This window comes from Scyliorhinus canicula, chromosome 3 (assembly GCF_902713615.1).
Source record: "Scyliorhinus canicula chromosome 3, sScyCan1.1, whole genome shotgun sequence".
Classification (NCBI taxonomy): domain Eukaryota; kingdom Metazoa; phylum Chordata; class Chondrichthyes; order Carcharhiniformes; family Scyliorhinidae; genus Scyliorhinus; species Scyliorhinus canicula.
The window spans coordinates 119157795-119185213 of record NC_052148.1 but is presented as its reverse complement, the minus strand read 5'-3'; the positions used below and the strand labels follow the sequence as shown (position 1 = coordinate 119185213).

Here is a 27419-nt window from a genome sequence, read left to right as displayed (position 1 = left end):
GTAATGGTGAATAGTGAGTGTGTGTGTTTTAGGGTCAATAGGGTAACAGTGAATAGTGAGTGTGTGTGTTTTAGGGCCAATAGGGTAATGGTGAATAATGAGTGTGTGTTTTAGGGTCAATAGGGTAACGGTGAATAGTGAGTGTGTGTGTTTTAGGGCCAATAGGGTAACGGTGAATAGTGAGTGTGTGTGTTTTAGGGCCAATAGGGTAACGGTGAATAGTGAGTGTGTGTGTTTTAGGGCCAATAGGGTAACGGTGAATAGTGAGTGTGTGTTTTAGGGTCAATAGAGTAACGTGAATAGTGTGTGTGTGTTTCTTAGGGTCAATAGGGTAATGTGAATAGTGAGTGTGTGTGTTTAGGGTCAATAGGGTAATGTGAATAGTGAGTGTGTGTGTTTTAGGGTCAATAGGGTAACGTGAATAGTGAGTGTGTGTGTTTTAGGGTCAATAGGGTAACGTGAATAGTGAGTGTGTGTTTTTTAGTGTTAATAGGGTAACGTGAATAGTGAGTGTGTTTTAGGGTCAATAGGGTAATGTGAATAGTGAGTGTGTGTGTTTAGGGTCAATAGGGTAACGTGAATAGTGAGTGTGTGTGTTTTAGGGTCAATAGGGTAACGTGAATATTGAGTGTGTGTTTTTTAGGGTCGATAGGGTGACGTGAATAGTGAGTGAGGAATTAGAATTAGAACAGTACAGCACAGAACAGGCCCTTCGGCCCTCGATGTTGTGCCGAGCAATGATCACCCTACTTAAACCTACGTAACCCGTATACCCGTAACCCAACAATCCCCCTATTAACCTTACACTACGGGCAATTTATCATGGCCAATCCACCTAAACTGCACATCTTTGGACTGTGGGAGGAAACCGGAGCACCCGGAGGAAACCCACGCACACACGGGGAGGACGTGCAGACTCCACACAGACAGTGACCCAGCCGGGAATCGAACCTGGGACCCTGGAGCTGTGAAGCATTGATGCTAACCACCATGCTACCGTGAGGCCCCTCGCGGTGTGTGTGTTTTAGGGTCAATAGGGTAACGGTGAATAGTGAGTGTGTGTGTTTTAGGGCCAATAGGGTAATGGTGAATAGTGAGTGTGTGTGTTTTAGGGTCAATAGGGTAACAGTGAATAGTGAGTGTGTGTGTTTTAGGGCCAATAGGGTAATGGTGAATAATGAGTGTGTGTTTTAGGGTCAATAGGGTAATGGTGAATAGTGAGTGTGTGTGTTTTAGGGCCAATAGGGTAACGGTGAATAGTGAGTGTGTGTGTTTTAGGGCCAATAGGGTAACGGTGAATAGTGAGTGTGTGTGTTTTAGGGCCAATAGGGTAACGGTGAATAGTGAGTGTGTGTGTTTTAGGGCCAATAGGGTAACGGTGAATAGTGAGTGTGTGTGTTTTAGGGCCAATAGGGTAATGGTGAATAGTGAGTGTGTGTGTTTTAGGGCCAATAGGGTAATGGTGAATAGTGTGTGTGTGTGTTTTAGGGTCAATAGGGTAACAGTGAATAGTGAGTGTGTGTGTTTTAGGGCCAATAGGGTAATGGTGAATAGTGTGTGTGTGTGTTTTAGGGCCAATACGGTAACAGCGAATGGTTCGGCTTTTGGGGAGGTCTGACCTGGGTTGCAATCTGCGCATGCCCAGTGCCTCAGCATTAAGCAGGATGTTTTCTGGGACTGGAGTCTGTTTACTGGGTGCCATTTGGCTCGTTTTCGCCTCGGTTTTTCTGTTCTGTGTGATTTTTCACAATGTGTGGACCGGTTTCGGGATCTTCGGCCTTTTATTTCAGGATTTTATGCGTTACGGTAAAAGCAAACAGTATTTCTTCCAGCGACCGCCTTGGCTGCAGCGCATGGATCTCCCGAAAAGGTGAGTAGCGACCAGCAGCAGAAGCAAGGGGATTGTGCATAAAACACAGGCTCTCCAGGAATACCGAGTCAACTGAAAAACATTGGCTGAGTTTTGTCCGGAAGGCCAGCATATGTCACTGCCCTATGTATCACGGCTCAGACATTGCTGTGCTGCTGCTCATTGGCCCCGCCACAGACTTGAGAACATCTCGGCTGATACTTGAATGAGGAATTGAGTGCAGCACTGTCGGTGGTATCTTCTCTGACTTCAGAGGTCAATGAGAGACTCCATCTGCCCTGACTTGGAACTGTTCCTGGGTGAAATTCCTGGAACTCCCTCCCTCACAGCACTGGCTACTCCTCAACAACTGCCGCGGTTCAACAACGCAGCTCATCACTATCTCAAGGACAACTAGGGATAGGCAATAAATGCCCCCCTCCCTCCACACCATGTGAAATATTTTTTTAAAAGAAGCTTCATTAACACTTTGCTGTGCATTAATTGGCTGATATGGTTCCTACCTGGCAGCAATGACGGCACTCCAAATAGTACTCATTGGCTGTAAGGTGCTCTGGGTTCCCTGAAATCGTGAATGCGGGTATATAACTGCAAGTCTTTTTACATGACCTTGATTCACAAGTAACAGCAACTCTTATTTTTTGGTATCGTATTACAGAAAGGTACCAGTTCTTGCTCTGTGGCATTGTAGGTAACCAATGAGGAACATATCAGCCATGATCGAATAGTGGAGCAGACTTGATGGACCAAATGGCCTAATTCTGCTCCTATATCTTATGAACTTAGAAGTGATAGGTGTACAGACTTTAACTAAAAATTGACTTAAAATTTCATAGAACAGGAATTATGTAGAAAACACAGAAAATTGCAAGTCCGACCAGGTTATGGCACTCTGTTGAGATTTTATAGTCTGCTGGTACTATTTTAATCTAATCCGTGCTTACTTTACTGGATAATTATAGGTTATTTTACTTTGATAAGATTATTAACTGCAGACACAGGAGTTTCAACTTTGCTACCTGTCTGCCTTCTGTAGAACCTGTCTGATTTTGATTTTATTGAAATCAGTATTGTACAGGACATAGCAATTTATAGCATGAATAGTTTCATAATTATTAGGCTGGTTTGAGAAAAAAATCAGTTACATCAGCACATTAAATTTAGATGACTAGTTAGTTTAATAGTTTGGCATGCTGTTCATTTCATCTATGGGTTTTAGTCCACCTCAGACTGTGGAATGAAGTTTTCCTGTGACAGCTGTTGAGATTCTGGGATGGACCCAATTCAGTTTCCAGTGAGTATAAGGGGTACAATTGCCTGTAATTCATTGTTGAATAAAACACAAATGTCAAAAGCAAAGCTTGTTTAGGAAGCAGAAAAATCTAGTATTAATACAGATGTGATTTACAAAGAGTAGAGTGCCTTTATATTCCGTTCACTTTAATTTGCTTCTGATGATCGAACAATAAATTCAACATAGCAGTGATTTCAAGGTCCACATTAAATGGTGGGTTCCACGAAAGCCGTTGTTTCTGGCTGCCAGTGGATCTAGTGGCTATCCAGATCAACACTTTATTTCCACTGATTTTAGGGGTAAAATAGAGGCCAGGAAACGGAAGTCATGAAATGTGCAGATTTCTTTTAACTAGTACAGTGGAACTTTGAAGTTTTCAAAAGTCCTTTGTTAACTTTTCAAGAGTCGATGGAGGTGGGCTATCGGAGTAACAAGGTTTGGGATAAACATCCTGTAATAGTTCATGGGCCCAGAAAGGAACTGTCGGTCCTCCTGGCATGGGGGCCTGTCTGATGGCCCGCACTTTGTCCTCAACAGGGTGTATGCCATGGCGGTTCATGCAATAACCCAGATACGTGACCTCAGCCGCGTTGAAGATGTATTTCGCCCATCGGAGGCGGACGCCAGGTTCCTCAAAATGTGCAGTGCAGGACTTTGGCCAGGTTTTGTAGATACTCCGGGTCGGAGGAGCCCGTAATCAGGACATCGTCCAGGTAACCGCTACTCAGGGAAAGCCTTGCAGTATGTCTCCATTACCCCTTGGAAGATTGCGCATGCTGAAAAGACAATGAATGGTGACCGCGTATATTCGTAAAACACTCCGAGCATATTTATTGTCACGAAAGTTCACAAGCTGGGGTCCAAGGCCAGCTGGAGGTATGCGAGTCTCATGTCCAGCTCATGAAGATACAGCCACCACTGAGTTTCGTATGTAAATCCCTGATGCGAGGGTCTGGGTAACAGCCCATACCCAATATCCAGCATCTCTTGGTCGGGGCAGGCTGTCGGCGGCTCTCAAGGGTTTCGGCTGCAGTGGCCTGCGTCCCTTTGGTAATTGCCCCATTGTCGGGGACCTCTTAGGGGGGCAAAGTTGGTCAGGCAGCCTAGATTCAGGACAGCCATTCCTTGGAGTACCTGGCTGCCCTGCTCAGCGCTCTCGTGGGAGAGATGGCTATCTTGACCACCTGTTACAGATTCAGGTGGGTTTCTGCGAAAAGATTTTGTTGTGTTGCCATGTGGATTCCACAGACTAAGCGGTCTCAGGGCACTAAACTCACAGGTTTCACCAGTTTGCGCAATCTGGTCAAGACGTAGTTAGTCGAATCACCCTGGGCCTGGGTAGCGGTATGAAACTGGAATCGACGAACGATTAGCGCGTGGGGTTAAAGTGGTCCACTACAAGGGCCATGAAGGTGGCAAAAAGACCGCATGTCCAGTGCATCTGGGTAAGTTAAACTTTTTATGATATAGAGGTTGGTCCACCACAAGCTGTTAGTAGTATTGTTGTTTGTTGTTCGTCTTTCATGTTTGCATTTGTCTGAAAAAAATACTGCATAAGTTCAATGTACTGCCCCCAATCATCAGTACCTGCATCATACGACTCCAATTTTCTGATGTGAGGTACCTCAGCCGTTGGGTTGGAAGCCTCCAGAGGCCTAAACAAAGTGGTATGCAACACTCGGTGCCGACGGTAGCTCCACTTATGTCTTGTCGCCAGTGTAGAATTCACGCAAAGTGATTACACATGGAATGGTAGACTGATTGCAACAATACTGATTTATTCTTTATACACAATACTCCACTCCCGGAAGAGTCTCCCACCTCGACCTGCACCCAGGTCAGGGTTTTTATACTATGAGGGCTCCCCTCATCAAAGGGGAAGTCCCGCCCCATTACCAGGAAGTTTGTATTCTGTCACGGGGAACCAGATGGCCAACACCCTTGGACCTCTGCGGTGGTTGTAACACTTACCTTCCAGTGTAAATGATCAAGTTTCAACGAAACTCAGGCCGTCAGATTATATTACAGAGATGCGTCCTGAAGAATTCTGCAATATAAATAGGCCGCCTTTCCACTTCAAATATTGTGTTGTACCTGACTTTAGGATACTGTATTCAAAAGTGGAAAATTGTATGATAATAAATGTTACATTTTTTTAAAAATCCTCCCTTTGAGCCTTAATGATGCAAAAAAATATCCCTGCTGAAAGAGCCCTAAATATACTATGGTTAGGCAGTATCAATCTATTTTCTTAACCGCACATGAGGAATTAGAGTGTGGGATAACCTGACACCAAATTGGCAATCTCCCCTGAGGCAGACCGGAAGAATGACTGGAAATTGGAAAACAAGAACTAACTGATGAATATGAGTTTGGGTCTGAGCTAACTTGATGGATTAGAGCAAAGTATACAAGTCTGCAATGAACCTGCAGGATGAGATTTAGGGGTTTGTTCCTGAGATCAGGTGAAAAAAGCTGAAAATATTCTATTCCGAGCTCTTAACACCTGTTGCGATGTGAGCAAATATAATTGTCCTAAAATAGTTTTTTGTTTTTGGATCCAGTTACGGTTAATAGATTGACTTTGCTCTTCTACGTTTTCCACAGATGGTTTGCTCATTTCTATGTAGTTTCGGTGATTTGGAATGCTCTTCTACTTGGAATTACTTGTCGATGTCTCTTTTTCGGCCACCCATTCCCAATCTGGCTTCAAAGACCGCTCAGCTTGCTTTGTGGAAATGTATTGCACTTAAACTCTGGCAAGTCTTAATGTACTTTTTATTATTGTACAAATAAAACAGCACCAGGCTGATTTTAAAAGTGACAGTGCATTGTAAACCAAAAGGATGGTGGAGATCAACTGGGTAAATGTGGATTAGAATTAATTATTGGACTTGGATACTGTAACTAGAAATTAGTATGATTTATCCAGTACTCATTAAGGAGATTTATCTTTATGCTGCAATATAATTTCAGTTGAGTCACATTTTTAGCAAACATTTTGGATAACTTATGTTAGAATGAAAAAAGAAGAAATCAAACATGGTATCACCCTTGAACTGTGCTAACATTGAATCTTGTAACCAATTTCCAATCCAAAATAGTACACGATAAGAAAGAAATAACTTGTATTTATTGTGCCTCTCATAACCTCGAGACTTCCTAAAGTATTTCATATGCATTGAAGGTACTAATGTAATGTAGAGAACTTTTGTCACCAGATGGTGGCACGGTAGCACAGTGGTTAGCACTGTTGCTTCACAGCTCCAGGGTTCCAAGTTCGATTCCCTTGGGTCACTGTTTATGCGGAGTCTGCATGTTCTACCCGTGTCTGCGTGGGTTTCCTCCGGGTGCTCCGGTTTCGTCCCACAGTCCAAAGATGTGCAGGTTAGGTGGATTGGCCATGCTAGATTGCCCTTAGTGTCCAAAAGGTTTAGGTGGGGTTACTGGGTTACGGGGATAGGGTGGAAGTGTAGGCTTCAGTGGGGAGCTCATTCCAAGGGCCAGTACAGACCCGATGGGCCATTTGGCCTCCTGCACTGTAAATGCTATGATTCTATGGCACGCAGCAAGGTCACATAACAGTCACAAGAAAACTGTCTTGATGACCTGTTCGAATTACTTTGATTGTGGCTTGGTCAAAATTAATCTAGGGAGAATTTTCCTGATCTTTGACTGGTACCATGGAAATATTTATGTCTACCAAAAACGATGAAACTGGCCATGATTCCATCTGGTACCTCTGACAATACAGAAATCCCTCAGTACTGCGTTGAAAAGTTTTGTCCAAACCTCAAGTGTGGCTTTTGACATTCTGGTTCAAGACAAGAATGCTACTACTGAGCAAAGGCAGACACACTATTGGATAAATATGAACAAGATTAAGGACAAATCAATAGTGTATATAATAAACTTGTATTTTTTTAATAGCCTTATGTTTCTTTCTCAGGTGATGAACTGTCCATTCTGTTGGTTCAAATGATGTTGTGCGTGCAGGCTGTTCGACGCCTTACAGAGTGCTTCTTTACCTCTGTGTTTTCAAATGGAGTTATTCACCCTGTACAATATTGCTGGGGTTTGGTTTATTATGTGCTTGTTGGTTTAACAGTACACTGTGAAGGACCCATTCTTGGAACCAAATGTACGTTTTCATATGCATAATAATGCATAAGTAGATAGTTTTTGGTCTTGAATTTTATCTGCCATGCATTCACCCATTCTATTAGCCTGTGTCCTCTTGAAGCCTATTACCATTTTCCTCATTATTTCCTATGCTTCTACACTTTGTGTCATCTTCAAATTGTGCCCCGTACTCGAAGTTCAAATCATCAAATACTGCTAATCTTTCTAGTGCCTCTATATATTTTTATGTTATGCAGTATTTGGTAATCCCCATATTTATCTTCGCTTTGGTAAAGTCCTCATCCTTGGTAAACACTGCAAAATACTCAGTGCCTCCGTTTACACCAGCAGATCTGAATTTGGGTCTTGAGTGACTTTGTATTATTTAGTATAAACTTAAGGAATTTCCATGAGTAGCAGGAATACAAGAACCTAACTCTGGTATTCTGTTAGGCACAACTGCCTGTTGATGATTGGTATCCTATAATGCCACTCAATAATCCAATTTATAGCTTCTCTTGGATTTTCCACATAGCTATGTGTCCTGAGCCAAACCGAAAGAAGTCTATAACGTGAGAGCTATTTGCTGTTACAGCAGCATCACTCCATCAGCTTTTATTCCTTTAGTTGTTTGGAGTAACAGAGAGGGATGATGAAGATAGTGTGGTTGATACTGTATATATGGCCTCTCAGTATGCATTTAATAAGGTACCACGTGATAGACTTGTTAGCAAAATAGAAACCCATGGGATTAAAGAGGCAGTGCAACATAGATACAAAGTAGTTATGAGACAGAAAGTAATGATGAATAGTTGTTTTTCAGATGGGCTGGAAGTATACTGTGGTGTTCTCCAGGAGTTTATTAGGATCATGCTCTTTTTGATATATGATCTAGATTTTGTATACAATACATAATTTCAATGTTTGCAAATAACCTGAAACTGCAAATTGTAATGAAGATAGTAATGCTTCAAGAGGACTTGGAAACACTGGTGAAGAAGGCTTGCAATTTAATGCAGAGAAGTGTGGAGTAATGCATTTTGTAATGGAAGAATGTGGAGCGGTAATATGACCGAAATGATGTGCGAAGTAATAGCGACATACCTGGTCTGTATGTACACAAATATTTGAAGGTGGAAAGTAAAGTTACAATGACTGTTAAAAGCATATAGGATCTTAGGCTTTAATAATAGAGGTGCAGACTATAAAAACAATATATTATGCTAATAGTTTCGAGGGTTAGTTGTCAGCCAGATATTGTTTGATTCTGAGTACCACATTTTAGGAAGGATGTCAAGGCCTTCAAAGGAATGAAGGGGAGATTGACTAAAATGTTATCGGGGATGCAATAGTTGAGTTAAGTGGCAAGACTAGATGTATAGAGGTTGTGAGGGATGTTACAGGGAGATTTAATTGGGGTGTTCACAGTTATGAACTGTTTGCAGTGGAAATAAAGTTGGTAAGAGGTCACTGATTTAAGATCATTGGCAGAAGAACCAACGGTGAGATGAGAATTCTTAATTTGCAGTGAGTCGTGGTATTGAATGCACTGCCTGCAAGGATGGTGGAATTAAATTCAGTAATAACTTTCAAAAAGGAGTTGGACAAATACTTTTAAGGGGAACATTTTGTAGGGCTATGGGGAAAGAACAGGGGAGTAAAAGGGCAATTAGGGATGGCCAGTAAATGCTGGCCGAGCTCACGATGCCCACATCTCATGAATGAATAGAAAAGACTCACAAACTCCTATGCTGTATAATTGTGGTGTTATTCTGTTTCTCATTGCTTTTTTGTGCTTCGCTAAAGATGCAAATCAGGATGTGAAGTGCAGTCTTTAAATTATTATTTTTTTAAATTTAAAGTGCCCAATTATTTTTTTTCAATTAAGAGATAATCTAGTGTGGCCAATTCACCTACCATGCACATCTTTGGGTTGTGAGAGTGAAACCCATGCAGACGGGAGAATGTGCAAACTCCACACGGACAGTGACCCGAGGCAAGGATTGGACCCAGTTCCTTGGTGCTGTGAGGAAGCAGTGCTAACCACTGAGCCACAGTGCCACTCTGCAGTCTTTAAATTAAGGATGAAACATTCCTGCTATTTTAATTTTGGGTGGACATCAATTTAGAAGTGCAGTGTAACTTAGCACCATATCCTGATCTGATTCTTGAGCACACTAAATACGAGATGTGTGGAGCCCTTTCAGGAAACCATTTCATGCGGCATTTGAGTTTTCAGCAGTTGTATCTGCACTTTAAATGTATAATTATGTCCAATTATACCATGAGTTTGAATTTGGGTGCTGCTGGTTTAGCACACTGGGCTAAACCGTTGGCTTTTAAAGCAGACCAAAGCAGGCCAGCAGCACGGTTCAATTCCCGTACCAGCCTCCCCGGACAGGCGCCGGAATGTGGCGACTAGGGGCTTTTCACAGTAACTTAATTGAAGCCTACTCGTGACAATAAGCAATTTTCATTTCATTTCACTATATATGCAGCCTCAAATAAAATGTTTATATGTGATTTGTTATTTTAATCATTCTTTTTCCTTTATATGTAGTGTATACTATTCGAGACCTGTTTTCACAAGGGAAGTGGTATCATGTAGCTGGAATAATGCTGTTTTTCTGGGCAACAATTCATCACCACAAGAGTCATGTGATACTGGCCAGTCTAAGGAAGAACAAATTGGGTAAAAACATTACGCAATACTTCTGTAAAAGAGAAATGATACTGAACTTCCTTGCTTATCCATAACATTGCAAGCAAAGATGTTTAACTTTCTGTAAATTCAGTAACGGTTGCCCTAATGAACACCTATTATTTAATAATTATAAAAGTGTTAAATTTTAGTTCACTAACATAACATGCAGAATGTCATTTAAGTTGACACACAAAAATGTAATGTACTGGTGTTACAGTAATTCTTGTAATAATTATTCATTTGATCTGACAGAACAAAAGGTGAAGAGACAGTTTAATTTTAGTTAACTAGAAAGCTAACTTTTCTCTCTAATTTCATCCCTTCAATTAAACTGAATCATAGTATGATACGGTTTCATACGCATCCTCCAGGATTTTGTTCACTAACCATTCTTCATGTGTGAACATAAACATGGAGCATCTACTGCACAGAGCATCACAACTGAGTGACCCTCTCATTCATATTTATTCATGAACATTTTCAGGCAACTATTACTGGATAGTTATCAGCAGTGAAAGTGTGGCCAATCCTGTGACACAGTCCAATTATTCTGAAAATGTTATGCCCGGGATAAGATCTATAAATTAATACAGTGTACAAATTGAACTGACGTTCTGGTCTGTATCGCATAGGTGGTACCTTAAGCCATAGTGTAATGGGAAAGCCAAATGATATTTTAATTAAAAATAAATAGGAATTAGGAGTAGGTCACTTGGCCCCTTGAACCTACTCCACCATTCAAATAGATCATGGCTGATCCGACTTTAACGTCAACCCCACATTCCTGTCCACCCACAATAACCTTTAACTATCTTGTTAATTAAGAATCTATCTAGCCCTACCTAAAAAATATTCAAAGACCCTGCTTCCACTGCCTTTTGAGGAAGAGAGTTCCAAAGGTCCGTGACCCTTTGGAGAAAAGAATTCTCCTCACCTCTGGCATAAATGGCATGGGGGAAGCGATGGCATAGTGGTATTGTCACTGGACTAGTAAACCAGAGGCCCAGAGTAATGCTCTGGGGATCCAGGTTCAAATCCTGCCACTGCAGATGGTAAAATTCCAGATTAAAAATCTGGAATCAAACGTTTAATGACCATGAAAACATTGTCGATTGTTGCAAAAACCCATCTGGTTCACTAATGTCCTTTAGGGAAATCTGCACCCTTACCTGGTTTGGCCTACATGTGACTCCAGACCCACAGCAATGTGGTTGACTCTTAACTGTCCCCTCAAGCGCAATTAGGGATGGGCAATAAATGCTGGTACAGCCTGAAACACCCATGTCCCATGAACGAATTAAAAAAAAACAAATGAGCGACCTCTTATTCTAGTTCCAAGATTCTCCGACAAGCGAAGGCGGCACGCGGCACAGTGGTTAGCACTGCAGCCTGCAGCGCTGAGGACCCGGGTTCGAATCCCGACCATGGGTCACTGTCCGTGTGGAGTTTGCACATTATCCCTGTGTCTGCATAGGTTTCACCCCCACAACCCAAAGATTTGTAGGTTAGGTGGATTGGCCACACTAAATTGCCCCTTAATTGTAAAAAAAATAATAATTGGGTACTCTAAATTTATTTTTAAAAAAGATTCTCCGACAAGAGGAAACATCTGCCCTGTCAAGACCCTGCAGGATCTTAAAGGTTTTGGTCAAATTGCCTATTGCTCTTCTAACCTCTAGTGGATACAAACCTAACCAGTCCAAACTTTCCTCAATAGACAACCCTATAAATCACAAGAATCTCTTTGTTGGGCTACCACATTGTTGGTGGCTGAAGCTAAAGTTCCCTCAAGGTTGAAATTAAATTTGGTTTTAATCAAGAGTTTCTAATCATGGTAGCGAACGGAAAGTGCTGCAAGCTTCCTGATGCAGGGCTCTGAGGCCATCACCGCTATAAAATGTTAATTGATCCACTTAACGGGGCCCCACAGGCATCACGCTGCAAATGATGGTCCAGCTGGCTGATTCGCTGGAACCGAGCTCGCCAGCCCCCTGCTAAAAAGGGAAAGCAGCACTTAAACTGATCCTGCACAGTCAACCATCCAGTAATATTCAGGCTTGGACTAACAAGTGGCAAGTTACATTTGCGCCACACAAGTGCCAGGCAATGACCATCTCCTACAAGAGAGGATCTAACCACCGCCCCTTGACATTCAATGGCATTACCAACGCTGAATCCCCCACAATCAACATCCTAGGAGGTACCATTGATCAGAAACTGAACTGGACTAGCCATATTAATAATGTGGCTACCAGGGCAGGTCAAAGGCTAGGAATGCTACGGCGAGTAACTCACCTGAGCCCCCCAATGCCTGTCCACCACCTACAAGGTATAAGTCAGAAGTGTCGTGGAATACTCGCCACTTGCCTGGATGAGTGCAGCTTCAACAACAATCAAGAAGTTCAACACCATTCATGACAAAGCAGCTGCTTGATTGCTCCTCCTTCCATAAATATTCAAACCCTCCACCACTGACGAACAATGGCAGCTGTGTGTACCATCTACAAGCTGCACTGCAGTAACTCACCAAGGTTCCTCAGACAACATCTTCCAAACCCACGACCACTATCCTCCAGAAGGACAAGAGCAGCAGATACCTGGGAATCCCACCACCTGGAGGTTCACCTCCATGTCATTCACCACCCTGACTTGGAAATATATCACCGTTCCTTCGGTGTCGCTGGGGCAACATCCTGGATCTCCCTCCCAAACAGCACAGTGGGTGTATCTACTCCTCGAGGACTGCAGCGGTTCAGGAAGGCAACACATCATCACCTTCTGAAGGGCAACTAGGGATGTGCAATAAACGTTGACCTAACCAGCGACGCCCACATCCCGTAAATGAATTTTTAAAAACCCCACTCAGCTTGCAGCCGTACCGCCGAGAAGACCAGCCTCACGATTCGGGGATGCTGACCTGGGCATATTACTGGACGCGGTCAAGGCCAGACAAGATGCCCTGTTCCCCAGAGTCCCTCAGAGGGTCAGCCACAGGGCAGCCAGTGCTGCCTGGGAAGAAGTAGCAGCAGCATTCAGCTCTGGGAGTGTTACCAGGAAGACCGGTACCCAGTGCTATAAGAAAATCAACGACCTCCACCCCACAGGTGAGTTGGCCGCCGTCCTATGCCCCGATTCCTGAACCCAGCTGGGTCCCAGTTGGATGCTGAGCCTCTGGATTAGGTTTACCTGGAGCTGATGCAGACGATAGGGTGCAGCTGTGAGATTCACAGGAGGAATGTCAACGACACTCCAGCAGGTCCGTAGCTGATTGGAGGAGTCCCAGAGGCTACGGATGCAGGAGATGGCACCGGCAACGCGTGGCACCAAGGCCAGCACTGCTCTGGTGGCGACCACAGTGGAGAGCCTGGTGCACGACATCGGCAGTATAAAATGAGATGTCCCAGGCTTGGTTTAGTCAGTGATGGCCATGGCTGAGCGCCTCGACAACATGTGCCAGTTGGTTGACAGACCTTGATGAAGCACCGCGGGGCATGTCCCAGTCTTAGGTGGGCATTGCCGAGGCCCTCCAGAGCACATGCTGGTCACTATGGGAGGTCTCCCAGTCCCATTTGGGCATAGCCAAGGTGTTGTGGGACATGTCCCCATCTCAAGTGGGCATAGTCAAGGCACTGCAGAGCATGTCCCGTTCGCTGGGGAACTTGTCCCAGTCGCAGGTGGGCATTGCCGGGGTGCTCCAGAGCATGTCCCAGTCACTGAGAAGCATTGCCAAGGGCGCCGACACTATTCTGCAGACATTGGAGAGCCGACAGGGCTGGCAGAGTCAGATGATGCAGTGGCAACCGGGGTCGAAACAGCTGCCCTTCTGTCTGGAGATGAACCACAGGGCCCTGTAGGCACCAACCAGGAGGAGGGGGCGTGGATGCCAACCCAGACCCACCCGACAAGAGTGGCGGATGGCAGCCACCCGTTCCCCCGAGACCCAGCACACTGAAAATGGCGTGTCTCAGAGTCAGCACCCGGAACAGAGTGGTATGACGGGGCTGTGTGTGCCGCTGGCCCCAGAGGACGACTCCAGTGACATTGAAGGTCACGGGACGTGGTAGGCAGCAGGCTGCCTCCACTTCTGATAATCTTTATTGTCACAAGTAGGCTTACATTAACACTGCAATGAAGTTACTGTGAAAAGTCTGTGCATTCTGGGGACGTACCTAGACACAGCAGTAGAGCATGGAAGGTTACGCAGGTCGAGGATCACTGAGAGGGCATGAGGGAGGTGGGGAGGATTGGGTTGGGAGCATTGTTGGGGAGGGGTGAGGGAGAGTCTTGGAGGGGGGAGTCAGCACCATTGGGGGGTTGGGAAAGTTGCGGACACCTGTTCATTCATTAAAATTGTTGACCTTGACCAATATGACACCTCTAGCACTTTCTTCCGCAATGTGGACTGAGCATTAATCGCATGCCCCGTCTCCCCAGAAGCAGAGTTCCAGGGTCCCTCTACCCCCCGGCTCCGCAGCCCGGCACACCATGTGATGAGTGTGAGTGAGCACTCAACAGACAGGCAAAGGTCAGACTGTGGCATTGAATGAGGAACACCAGCGCTCAGCTCACTGCGGGTTATCATCACCCCCCCTGCCCTCGACATGGACTCGCTGACAGTGCCAACACAGTCCCCTCATCCTGGAGTGATGTGACACAGACCCTGGGAGGGGGGGAAATGGGGGGGGGGGGGGACTGACGGATGGCGGAAGGGTTGCGGCAAATGGGATTGTTGGGGTGGGAGTGATCTTCATTTGGTGCTTACACATGTTCTTGCTAATGTAGGGCAGTCCCAGATGACCCAGCGAACGCAAGGCTACATGTGTGCAGTCTATCAGCAGCTGGACCTGGGGCATCCATCGATGGTGGAGAAACCAGCTGCCCGGGCATCCTGTTGGGCCTGGCCCATGTCAAAGTTTATATAGTCCGCTGCCCAGGCAGACAGGTCATTCGTGACTTCACAGATGCATTTGTGGGTTGTAGCTTGTGAGATGCCACACAAGTCCCCGGTTGAGCTCTGGAATGATCCCGAGGCTTAGAAGTTAAGGGCAGTTCTGGTGGCGGCCATGGAGAAGTAGGTCACATATTTGATAGCTCCTGCCTGTGACGGACCTTTGGACCTTTTCCTCCCATTTGTTTCTGGATTTTATTGGATAAATCGGTGAAGAGCGACACGGTGAGGAGAGATCCCCCTCCAGTGTATGGAGAATTGGACCAGAGGTGGCCGTGTGAGAAGACAAAGTTCTACAAGGAAGATAAGAGCAGAGCTGGCAATGCGGGAAAGCATGGCGGAGAAGTAGGGCCGCGGGGAGACGGCACAGTGGTCGACGGAGCAGCTGGTGAAGTGTTTTGAAGATTGCTTCGCCAAGCTTAAGAAGGACACGCTGGACCCGATCAAGGCTTCGATTGATCAGGTGGTACAGAATCAAGAAACCCACGGACATGTGATCCAGGAGGTGGAGAAAAAGGTGTCCGAGCACGAGAAGTACATAACGTGCTGGAGACCAAGATGGAGATGATGAATAACCGCCAGAAAAGAATGCAGGAGGACCTGGAGAACAGGTCCAAGAGGCAGAACCTGAGAATTGTCGGCCTCCCTGAAGGCAGTGAGGGATTGAATGCGAGGGCCTATGTGACGAACATGCTGGATAAGTTGATGGTGGCTGAGGTGTTCCCTCGGCCCCTGGAAGTGGTTAGAGAGCACAGAGCTCTCCCGAAGATGCCCCAAGCGAATGTGCCGCCGAGGGCGATGGTGGTACGTTTGCACCGATTCCTGGACAAGGAACACGTTCTGCGGTGGGCCAAAAAAGAACGGAGCAGCAGGTGGGAGAATTGTGAGCTGTGCATTTATCAAGACCTGGGCGCGGATTTGGCCAAGAGGCGAGCTGGGTTTAATCGGGCAAAAACGGCCCTTTTTAATAAGGGGGGGAAGTTCGGGATGTTGTACCCAGCCCATCTATGGGTCACATGTAAAGAACGGGATTTTTACTTTGAAACACAAGATGATGTACTGACTTTCATCAAGGAAAAAAGACTGGATGTTAACTAAAGACACTGAATCCTTGGGGAGAGTATTGTAGTGGCGATTTGTTGACAATCACTTTTGTGTTGGTTTGAATAAGTAGTGTTAGGTGCAATAAGGGGCTGTTTTGATGGCTAAAGTTAACTTTGTCTTACTGGGAGCTGGTTGGAGGGGGGTGGTTTATGTGGTTGTTTTTTCTGTGGTTTTTTTTCCACTGCTTTTTCTGATATTTGTTTACTGGGGAATGTGATGCTTTGAATATGTTTGTCCAAGTGGGGGAGAGAACAATGGGGAGACAGACTGTTTGATGCCATGGGTGGGAGCTATCAAGTCAGCTAGGTCAGCTGACTCACGGAAGCACAGTGGGGGGTGAGCATGTATTAAGCTGGAGCTTGATATGGGGGGTTGGGTTTCTGGTGCTGTTACCGGGGGAGGAGGGGGGGGGAGGAGCGAGGGAGCAGATTGGGGGAGGTGGGGGGGGAACTGCTTTGCTGACAGAGGAGGAACTGTTACTAAGGGACAAATGGGAGGTCGGGGATGGTGTATTCCCAAGGGGGGACTCAAGGAGTCGCGGGCTGGAGGCTGGCCTAAAAAGGTTGATGGCTTGTCGGCGCGGGGGGGGGGGGGGGGGGGGGGGGCGACGACCAGGCTGATTACATGGAATGTTATAGGGTTGAACAGGTACATAATGGTGAGTGGGAAGCTGGAGGTGGTGCGGGTGGTACTCCTGAACGTATATGCTCTGAATCGGGATGATGTGGAATTTATGAACAAGAACAAAGAAATGAAATGAAATGAAAATCGCTTATTGTCACAAGTAGGCTTCAAATGAAGTTACTGTGAAAAGCCCCTAGTCGCCACATTCCGGCGCCTGTTCGGGGAGGCTGGTACGAAAATTGAACCGTGCTGCTGGCCTGCCTTGGTCTGCTTTCAAAGCCAGCTCTTTAGCCCTGTGCTGTACAGCACAGGAACAGGCCCTTCGGCCCTCCAAGCTTGTGCCAACCATGCTGCCCGTCTAAACTAAAATCTTCGACACTTCCGGGGTCCGTATCCCTCTAATCCCATCCTATTCATGTATTTATCAAGATGCCCCTGAACCGTCACTATCGTCCCTGCTTCCACCACCTCAGGCAGCGAGTTCCAGACACGCACTACCCTCTGTGTAAAAAGTCTTGCCTCGTACATCTCCTCTAAACCTTGCCCCTCGCACCTTAAACCTATGTCCCCTAGTAATTGACCCCTCTACCCTGGGAAAAAGTCTCTGATATCCACTCTGTGCCGCTCATAATTTTGTAGACCTCTATCAGGTCGCCCCTCAACCTCCTTCGTTCCAGTGAGAACAAACGGTGTTTATTCAACCGCTCCTCATAGCTAATGCCCTCCATACCAGGCAACATCCTGGTAAATCTCTTCTGCACCCTCTCTAAAGCCTCCACATCCTTCTGGTAGTGTGGCGACCAGAATTGAACACTGTACTCCAAGTGTGGCCTAACCAAGGTTCTATACAGCTGCAACATGACTTGCCAATGAAGGTAAGCATGCCATATGTCTTCTTGACTATCTTCTCCACCTGTGTTGCCCCTTTCAGTGACCTGTGGACCTGTACACCTCAATCTCTCTGATTGTCAATACTCTTGACGGTTCTGTCATTCACTGTATATTCCCTACCTTCCAAAAATGCATTACCTCACATTTGTCCAGATTAAATTCCATCTGCCATCTCTCCGCCCAAGTCTCCAAACGATTTAAATCCTGCTGTATCCTCTGACAGTCCTCATCGCTATCCACAATTCCACCAACCTTTGTGTCGTCTACAAACTTACTAATCAGACCAGTTACATTTTCCTCCAAATCATTCATATATACTACGAACAGCAAAGGTCCCAGCACTGATCCCTGCGGAACACCACTAGTCACAGCCCTCCAATCAGAAAAGCACCCTTCCATTGCTACTCTCTGCCTTCTATGACCTAGCCAGTTCTGTATCCATCTTGCAAGCTCACCTCTGAACCCGTATGACTTCACCTTTTGTACCAGTCAGCCATGAGGGACCTTGTCAAAGGCCTTACTGAATTCCATTTGGACAACATCCACTGTCCTACCTGCATCAGTCATCTTTGTAACCAGGAACTTTGGAATCGGAGGAAACTCCGGTGGAGAAGCTTGAAATGAAATGAAATGAAAATCAGCTTATTGTCACAAGTAGGCTTCAAATTAAGTTACTGTGAAAAGCCCCTAGTCGCCACATTCCGGCACCTGTTCGGGAAGACTGTTACGGGAATCGAACCGTGCTGCTGGCCTGCCTTGGTCTGCTTTCAAAGCCAGCGATTTAGCCCTATGCTAAACAGCCCCTTCATAGAATAAGGGCAAGTGGGAAGATGAACTAGGATGAGAGATAGAGTCGGGTCTGTGGGTGGATGCCCGAAGCAGGATTAACGCATCCTCATCATGTGCCAGGCTTAGCCTGATACAATTCAAGGTAGTCCACCGGGCACACATGACGGTGGCCTGGATGACTAAGTTTTTCGGGGTAGAGGAGAGGTGTGCGGGAAGTGCAGCAAATCATCTCCACATGTTTTGGGCAAGCCTGAAACTTAAGAGGGTTTCACTAAGGCAATGTCCACGGTACTCAAAGCACGGGTCGTGCCAAGTCCGGAGCTGGCGATCTTTGGTGTGTCAGAAGAGCTGGGGGTTCAGGGGGCGAAAGAGGCCGACGTCATGGCCTTTGCCTCCCTGGTAGCCTGGAGACGGATCTTATTAATGTGGAGGGACTCAAAGCCCCCGAGTGTAAATACCTGGGTTAGTGACATGGCTGGGTTTCTCAGTCTCGAGAAAATAAAGTTCGCCTTAAGAGGGTCAATGGTAGGGTTCACCCGGAGGTGGTAGCCTTTCGTCGACTTTCTCGGAGAAAATTAAAAGCTGAAGCAGAATTCCAAAGCTGGGGGGAGAGGACCGGATTGTTGTTTTATGATTGAGATGTGTGAAGATTGTGATGGGGGTGGAAATGTTTATTATACCATGTTTATGTCGCTGTTATTGTCATTGTTATAAAAACTTGTAAATACCCTAATAAAAATTTTTTAAAAAAGAAGTTCAGGGCAGCGGTGACCTTGACGGCCACCGGGAGCGGGTGTCCTCCTCCACGTGTTGCCCAGTCCCTTGTTGAGGGGGTGCCTCCTGCGACACACACATGTCTGTCATCTGTTCAAAAGACCAGCGACGCCTGTACAAAAAGAGAAAATACTGCACACTTTTGGCCGATCTGACAGCATCTGTGGAGAGATAAGGGAGCTAACGTTTTGAGCCTGGATGACTCTTTGTCAATACCTGTACACTTTGGGCCGTCGGCCGGGAAACCCCTCTGATTTCCTCCATGGCCTGATGGACAGCTGGGTCCTCAGGGTGTGGGGCGAGGCCCTGCACATGGGCTATTGTCTCGAGCCTCTGCCAATGTTGCCGCCACCGACTCCTCCAGTGTCTGGCCACCTGCCAGTAGCATCATGAGGACAGCGTCTGTGGAGTCCAAGATAATTTCCGCACTGTTTAATAAATCTGTAAGTCATTGGGAGAATAAATCTGTAAGTCATTGGGAGACGGTGTGAGACTGACAACCAGTGGTAGCTTCAACCCAGTCCTCTCCCCAGCATGCCCTGCCCACTCACCCCTGGCTGCAGCGGGGCCCCTGCTCACTGGACCCCACACCCTGTACCTCAGACACCCGTATGTAACGTTACCTGGACCAGGTGCTGGTCCCCTTCCTGGTGCACACATCCACCTTCTGGTCACGGAAATGTCTCCGGTGCTGGGGCCCAGCCCCTGGGTGTTCGGATGTTGGCTACTGAGTCCGTGGTGTTCCTTCTTGCAGTGCTCAGGCACACTGTCCAGGTATCAAAGTCTGATTGGGATGCTTGGCAATCACCCCCACATGCTACATGGCTCGTCCACACATGGGGATCCACTTGGGATGTGTGAAACTTAACTATGATTACCAATGCTCAATTAGCAATAGCCTTCACCCGTGCAGCCAGAGGCTCCATGGTCAGTGGATATTGGATTGGATTGGATTGGATTTGTTTATTGTCACGTGTACCGAGGTACAGTGAAAAGTATTTTTCTGCAAGCAGCTCAACAGATCATTCAGTGCATGGAAGAAAAGGGAATTAAACAAAATTCAAGAAAATACATGAGAATACATAATAGGGCAACACAAGATATACAATGTAACTACATAAGCATTGGCATCGGTTGAAGCATACAGGGTGTAGTGTTAATGAGGTCAGTCAATAAGAGGGTCATTTAGGAGTCTGGTGAAAGTGGGGAAGAAGCTGTTTTTGAGTCTGTTCGTGCGTGTTCTCAGACTTCTGTATCTCCTGCCCGATGGAAGAAGTTGGAAAAGTGAGTAAGCCAGGTGGGAGGGATCCTTGATTATGCTGCCCGTTTTCCCCCGGCAGCGGGAGGTGTAGATGGAGTCCATGGATGGGAGGCAGGTTTGTGTGATGGACTGGGCAGTATTCACGACTCTCTGAAGTTCCTTGCGGTCCTGGGCCGAGCAGTTGCCATACCAGGCTGTGATGCAGCCCGATAGGATGCTTTCAATAGTGCATCTGTAAAAGTTGGTAAGGGTCAATGTGGACATGCCGAATTTCCTTAGTTTCCTGAGGAAGTATAGGCGCTGTTGTGCTTTCTTGGTGATAGCGTCGACGTGAGTGGACCAGGACAGATTTTTGGTGATATGCACCCCTAGGAATTTGAAACTGCTAACCATCTCCACCTCAGCCCCGTTGATGCTGACAGGGGTGTGTACAGTACTTTGCTTCCTGAAGTCGATGACCAGCTCTTTCGTTTTGCTGGCATTGAGGGAGAGAATGTTGTCGTTACACCACTCCACTAGGTTCTCTCCCTCCTGTATTCGGACTCGTCGTTATTCGAGATCCGGCCCACTATGGTCGTATCGTCAGCAAACTTGTAGATGGAGTTGGAACCAAGTTTTGCCACGCAGTCATGTGTGTACAGGGAGTAGAGTAGGGGGCTATGTACGCAGCCTTGCTGCATCCCACATGATGTACCCTTGATGTACCCACATCGATATTGTGGGTGATCGATGGGGAAAGCAAGCAGGGGCTGCGGTTGCCCCTGGAACGGGACCACACGATCCAGATGGATGCATGACGCACCCACTGTGACACCCATTTCCTCCCCATCCCCAAACCGCCCCAATTCAACCCAGCCCAAAACTTTGACAAAAAGTCATCCAAACTCAAAACGTTAGTTCCATTCTCTCTCCACGGGTGCTGTCAGACCTGCTGCAACTGTCCAGCACTTTTTGTTTTTGCATCAGATGCCAGTCTTTGGCCAATTTCATTCACTCCACATGATGTCAGAAAATGGCTGAAGGCACTGGATACTGAAAAGGCTACAGGCCCTGGCAATATTCTGGAAATTGTACTTAAGATTTTCGCTCAAGCACTTACCGCATCCCTAGCCAAGCTGTTCCAGTACAGCTACAACAGTAAAGTGATGGAAGGAATCATCAACAGAGCTATCAAGCAGCACTTACTCAGCAATAACATGCTCACTGCCGCTCAGTTTGGGTTCTGCCAGGGTCACTCAGCTCCTGACCTCTTTACAGCCTTAATTCAAACATGGGCAAAAGAGCTGAACTCCAGAGGTGAGGTAAGAGTCGCTGCCCTTGACATCAAGGCAACATTTGACTGAATGCGGCATCAGGGAGCCCTAACAAAACTAAATTTTGTGAGAATCGGGGAGGAAACTCTCTGCCGATTAGAGTCATACCTAGCACAAAGGAAGAAGGTTGTGGTGGTTGGAGGTTAAACGGCTCAGTTCTAGGAGTTCTTCAGGATAGTGTCCTGAGCCCAACCATCTTCAGCTGCTTCATCAATGACCTTCCTTCAGTTATAAGGTCAAAGAAGTGAATGTTCGTTGATGATCGCACCAATTGCACGATGTTCAGCACCAGTCGCCACTACTCATACAGAAGCAGTCCATGTCAAAATGCAGCAAGACCTGGACGATACACAGGCTTAAGTTGACAAGTGGCAAGAAACATGGGCGCAATTCTCCGCACTCACGACGGTGCGGAGAATAGCGGGGGTCGTAAATTTTTGCGGCCACGCTAGTCCGACGCCCTCCCGCTATTCTCCCTCCCCCCCCCCACGCCCGACTCCCGACACGAATCGCTGCCACCGTTTTTTTACGGCGAGCAGCGATTCTCAGCTGGCCGATGGGCCGAATTCCAAGCCCTTTATGGCCGTTTTTACGAACGGCGCAAACACCTGGTCTGGCCGTTTGTAAAAACGGCCGTAAAGTCCCGATCGTGGCAACCATAGCACCGATTGGCACGGCCGTGCCAAAGGTGCCATGGGCCTGCGATCGGTGGGCACCGATCGCGGGCAGCGGGTCCGATTCCCGCGCACTCTTTGTCCTTCCGCCGCGCCGCTGTATCAATTCGCGGGGCGGGTGAGGGGCATCCCGGCCCGCGCCCGCGATGCCGGAGTTCACGGCCGCGGCATGCTAGCCCCGACCGGGGACCAGAATCGGTTCCCGGTCGTGGAGGGGGAGGCTGGCGTCAAACCCGCCCGTTTTTGACGCCAGCCTTACGATTTCTCCCTGTTTGGGAGAATCGCGCCCCATGTGTGCCAGGCAGTGACCATCTCCAACAAGAAACAATCTAACCATTGCACCTTGATTTTCCATTGCATTACCATTGCTGAATTACCCCACTATCAACACCCTTGGGGTTGTCATTGACCAGAAACTGAACTAGACCAGCCATGTAATACTGGCTACAAGCGTAGGTGAGAGGTTAGGAATCCTGCGGCGAGTAACTCACTTTCTGACTCCCCAAAGCCTGTCCACCATCTACAAGGCACAAGTCAGAAGTGTGATGAATACACTCCAGTTTCCTGGACAGGTGCAGCTCCAACAAACCTCAGGAAGCTCAACATCATCCAGGACGAAGCAGCCATTTGATTGGCATCCCTTCCACAAGTATTCGCTCCCTGTATCACCAATGCACAGTAACAGCAGTGTCATGTGTTTCATCTACAAGATGCACTGCAAGAACTCACCAACACTCTTTACATAGCACCTTCCTAACCCACAACTGCTACCATCTAGAAGGACAAGGACGGCAGGCACACCACTTGGAAGTCCCCTTCCAAGCCACACACCACCCTGACTTGGAAATATGTCACTGTTCCTTCAGTGTTGCTTGGTCAAAATCCTGGAAATCCCTCCTAACAGCACTGTGGGTGTACCTACACCAAGTGGACTATAGTGGTTCAAGAAGGCAGCGCACGATTATCTTCTCGAGGGCAATAAGGGGTGGGAAATAATTGCTGGCCTTGCCCGTGACGTCCACATCCTATAAATGAACAATAGAAAATTCTGTTATTTTTGATTGTCCCTCCTATCAATGCAAAAATCTCCAACTTTCGCTGGGTCCTAATGATGTGGACAGGATAAGAAATTCAGTGCTCTGGGAACCGCAAATAAAAAGCCACATTCTACTATATAGAATGGAAGTTGAAGTACGAGCATGCTTGCTGCCCAGTTACGGAAATTAATAGAAACAATGTAGTCACAGGAGGAGATTTGATGAAACTAACTCCTGTGCAGTAATGAGAGAGTTAAATTGGGTCACTGAGATTTGCATTTGTTTGATATTTACAGATTGTATTTTCATCAGTTTTAACTGTATAGTTGTAGATTTTCAGTAGAAATATATATTAGTAGTTTTGTAGGATGTAGACAATCGGCTTTCCAAATAAAAAAAACTCTTTCTCCAAATATCGTGGCACATATTCTATATTCAGACAATCAAGAAAGTAACTACTACATTTTTCACTCTGAATCTGTCATATGATAATTTGCCTCAATGTGTGTTTGTTTTCATTTCCCCTTTGATGATGCTGAAGTTATGAAGCAATTATGAAGATGTATGGATTAATTTTAAAATTGAAATTGGCATGCTAAATAATGAGCTGTACTAAGAGATTTTCTTGATGTATTTTTCTGTTCTTAATATACAGGTGAAGTGATAAACTTCCGGCATAGCATTCCCTATGGTGACTGGTTTGAAGTAGTTTCCTGCCCACATTACTTGGCTGAATTGCTGATCTACCTTGCTATAAGTATGACCTTTGAAGGACGACACCTTACTTGGTGGTTTCTTGTGCTATATGTGTTATCGAGTCATGCAATGATGGCCATTCTATGTCATGAATTCTATGTGAAAAAGTTTGATACATACCCCAAAAAACGGAAAGCATTCATACCTTTTATATTTTAATACTTTCATTCACAGTGCTATACTATATTTTGATGCTTCTCCTGTCATTGTACTGTATTTGATAGTATAAAATTCACTAAAGTCAACTGTAAAACATGTTGTGTACTCTTTCTGCCAGTTAATCCTTTAATGAAGGAAAACTTTGCCATTGATAATTTTTTTATATACCTGAATTTGTGTAATAGTGCGCTTTGAGGAAAACATCTTGGACAGGATTCTCTGGTGTCACAGCCACGTGTTTCACAGCGGTGCGCCATTCACTGGTGGTGGGATTCTCAGCTCCTGCTGTTGTCAATGGGATTTCCCATTGAAGCCATCCCACGCTGCCAAGAATTTCGCAGGCTAGGTGTGCTGTCAGGGGAACAGAGAATCCCAACAGCTGGAGAATTCTGGCTCTCATTGCTATAATTGACAAGCTAAACTTTTATATGATGGAAATCTTCAAAAGGAGTCATTTTAAATTATTTATAATTACATGAATATTCTTTTCAGTTGAGCTTTAGTGTTGGAACTCCAACAGCTCTCTTGCTTTTCTTAACTATGATGCTGTTACCAAGCAAAAATGTGGAATGAGAACAGACCATTCAGTCTATCATGAGCAATCCTCTCAGATCATACATGTATTATCTTCCAGATTATCAGTTTGCTGTAATTCTGTACCACGTACACTTTTCTAATATTTATCATGATTACAACAATGCAATTATCAATGCACTCAGTATATTGTCCAAATGTGCCAAATAGTTTTTGTATGTGTATTTTGTACTATGATTGTCACTTAATGATGAAATGTTTGTACCTATTAATAACTGGTTTTCTATCAAATAAATGTATTACATATCTCCTGTAAGTGTCATGCTTATTTTTGGTGTAGTTTTCTGTAATTTCTACCCCATAGAGTCAAATGTAATTATATTTGCCACCCATTGAGAATTCCCAGCTCTTTAAAGGTCAGGGAATTGTGGTAGTGTGCTCTACTACACAACTCTCATGATCCTATAATGCCTGATAATTCTCACCCGCTGCATTTGCTTCCTTTCTCCCAATTGAGTGATCTTCTATCACTGCTGCTGTCCACCTCATTCATGCCCGTCTTTCCCGCCCCTAAAATGATCCTAAATGGGTTTTTATTTCTGCTCCCCCACTCCCTTTGTCTAAACTGATCACTAGTTTCTCTCTGCAAAAGACAAATGTGAAAAGCAATGTTCCGGCATGATCTGAACAATATCCTCTCGAACATAGGATTGAGGAGCAGAAGTAGGCCATTCAGCCCTTCGAGCCTGCTCCGCCATGCAATCAGATCACGGCTGATCTCTTTCTGGTCTCAAAGCCACCTCCTTATCTGATTCCCATAATCCCTTTAACTTGTTTTTTTAATCAGAAATATATCTATCTCCCTCTTGAAACCATTGAATAATTCGGACTCCACCGCACTATGGGGCAACGAGTTCACAAATTCACCACCTTCTGCGAGTAGTGCCTCCTCATCTCTACTACATCTCAACTTAATCTGTAACCTCTTGTTCTAGATTGCCCCACAGGGGGGAATATTTGGTGCACATTTACTTTATCAATCCCTTTTAGTATTTTATATACCTTGATCAGATTACCTTTCCCTGCTTGCAGATCATTTTTATAGATTGTAAAGAGTTGAAGTCCGAGGACTGAACCCTACAGCACCCCAGTTACAGTTTGCCAGCCAAAGAAGGATCCATTTAACCCGACCCTCTGCTTTCTGTCCAATTAATCCAATCTAGTATTCTACCGCCAACCCGCTGTAATCTCACCTTCTGGATCAATCTGTTATAATAATATTATCTTTATTGTCACAAGTAGGCTTGCATTAACACTGGAATGAAGTTACTGTGAAAAGCCTCATGTCACCACATTCCAGCATCTGTTCAGGTAAATGGAGGGAGAATTCAGAATGTCCAAATGACCTAACAGCAGTACAAAAAATATTTTTTGAGGTATGGGTTTATTAATTGTGCCACTGCAAATCAGGATGCAAAGTTCATGCGTGCTATATGCACGAAAGTACTGGAAAATTAAAGATTAAAACCCTCAAAACTTCAGACATTTGAAGACTACATGTGGTAAGGTCGAGGACAAACTTCTTGATTTTTTTCAATGCAGTGAAATCTTAAGTTATCAGCTGAAGTCCTTAGCAGAAATGTAACATTGATTGACAAAGCAAGTGAGATTGTAAGGACCAAGCAGGCTCATCTGTCACATTAAAGGTAACTGAAAATGGTAGATCATGAAGTTTGGGCATGTAGGACGTAAAAGTCAGCCAGCATGGGCGGTTAGTAAAAATGGGTCCAGGGCAAAGTTTGAAAAACACTGCTCTAACCTATGCAGTTTGACATAGGGAGTTAGGAGACATTGGAGGTTTTGGCAGGTTTAAAATTGGACAAATCCTCAGCTCCAAATTAGTTGCATCCCAGGCTGCTGTGGGAGGCAAGGGATCTTCCGTTCCAAATATATCACATTGGACTTGAAACATTAATCTGTTCTCTCCACAAATCTCTCCAGTTTTACTTAATTATCTGAGAATGTAATTGAGGGGCTGGTTTAGCACAGGGCTAAATTGCTGGCTTTTAAAGCAGACCAAGGCAAGCCAGCAGCATGGTTCAATTCCCGTACCAGCCTCCCCGAACAGGCTTTGAAGCCTACTTGAAATGAAAATGAGAATCGCTTATTGTCACAAGTAGGCTTCAAATGAAGTTACTGTGAAAAGCCCCCAGTAGCCACTTGTGACAATAAGCGATTTTCATTTCATTTCATTCATCATGACTTGGCCTAACATTGCCCTGAGAAATTACTCTATGTCTTGTGGCTGAGATAATTGGTCTCTAACAAATATTTTTCTTTGGGCTAGGTATGATCCCAAACAGCAGAGTTTCCACCCTCCCCATCAGATAAATTGCACTTCAACTGGATGTCTTGATGCCACACTTGTTCCATTGCGCCTTGATGGCAAGGGAAATTACTCTCACCTCAGGTATTCAGATCTTTTGTCCATGTTTGGACAAAGCCTGTAATGGGGGTCTGGGGCCAAGTTGGCCGAAACCAAACTGAGCTGTGGTAAGCACTAGT

At 45.5% G+C, this 27419-nt stretch overlaps 1 protein-coding gene across 1 annotated transcript; it reads left to right on the top strand.

Annotated features, from left to right (window-relative positions):
* Nucleotides 1–1641: 1641 nt before the first annotated feature.
* On the top strand, nucleotides 1642–25170 carry srd5a3 (steroid 5 alpha-reductase 3). Its single transcript, XM_038791164.1, has 5 exons — nucleotides 1642–1870; nucleotides 5772–5923; nucleotides 7114–7305; nucleotides 9847–9978; nucleotides 24061–25170. Exons 1-5 carry the CDS (start codon nucleotides 1665–1667, stop codon nucleotides 24318–24320), a joined length of 942 nt encoding a protein of 313 aa, XP_038647092.1. The 5' UTR covers nucleotides 1642–1664; the 3' UTR covers nucleotides 24321–25170.
* The last annotated feature ends 2249 nt before the right edge of the window (nucleotides 25171–27419 follow it).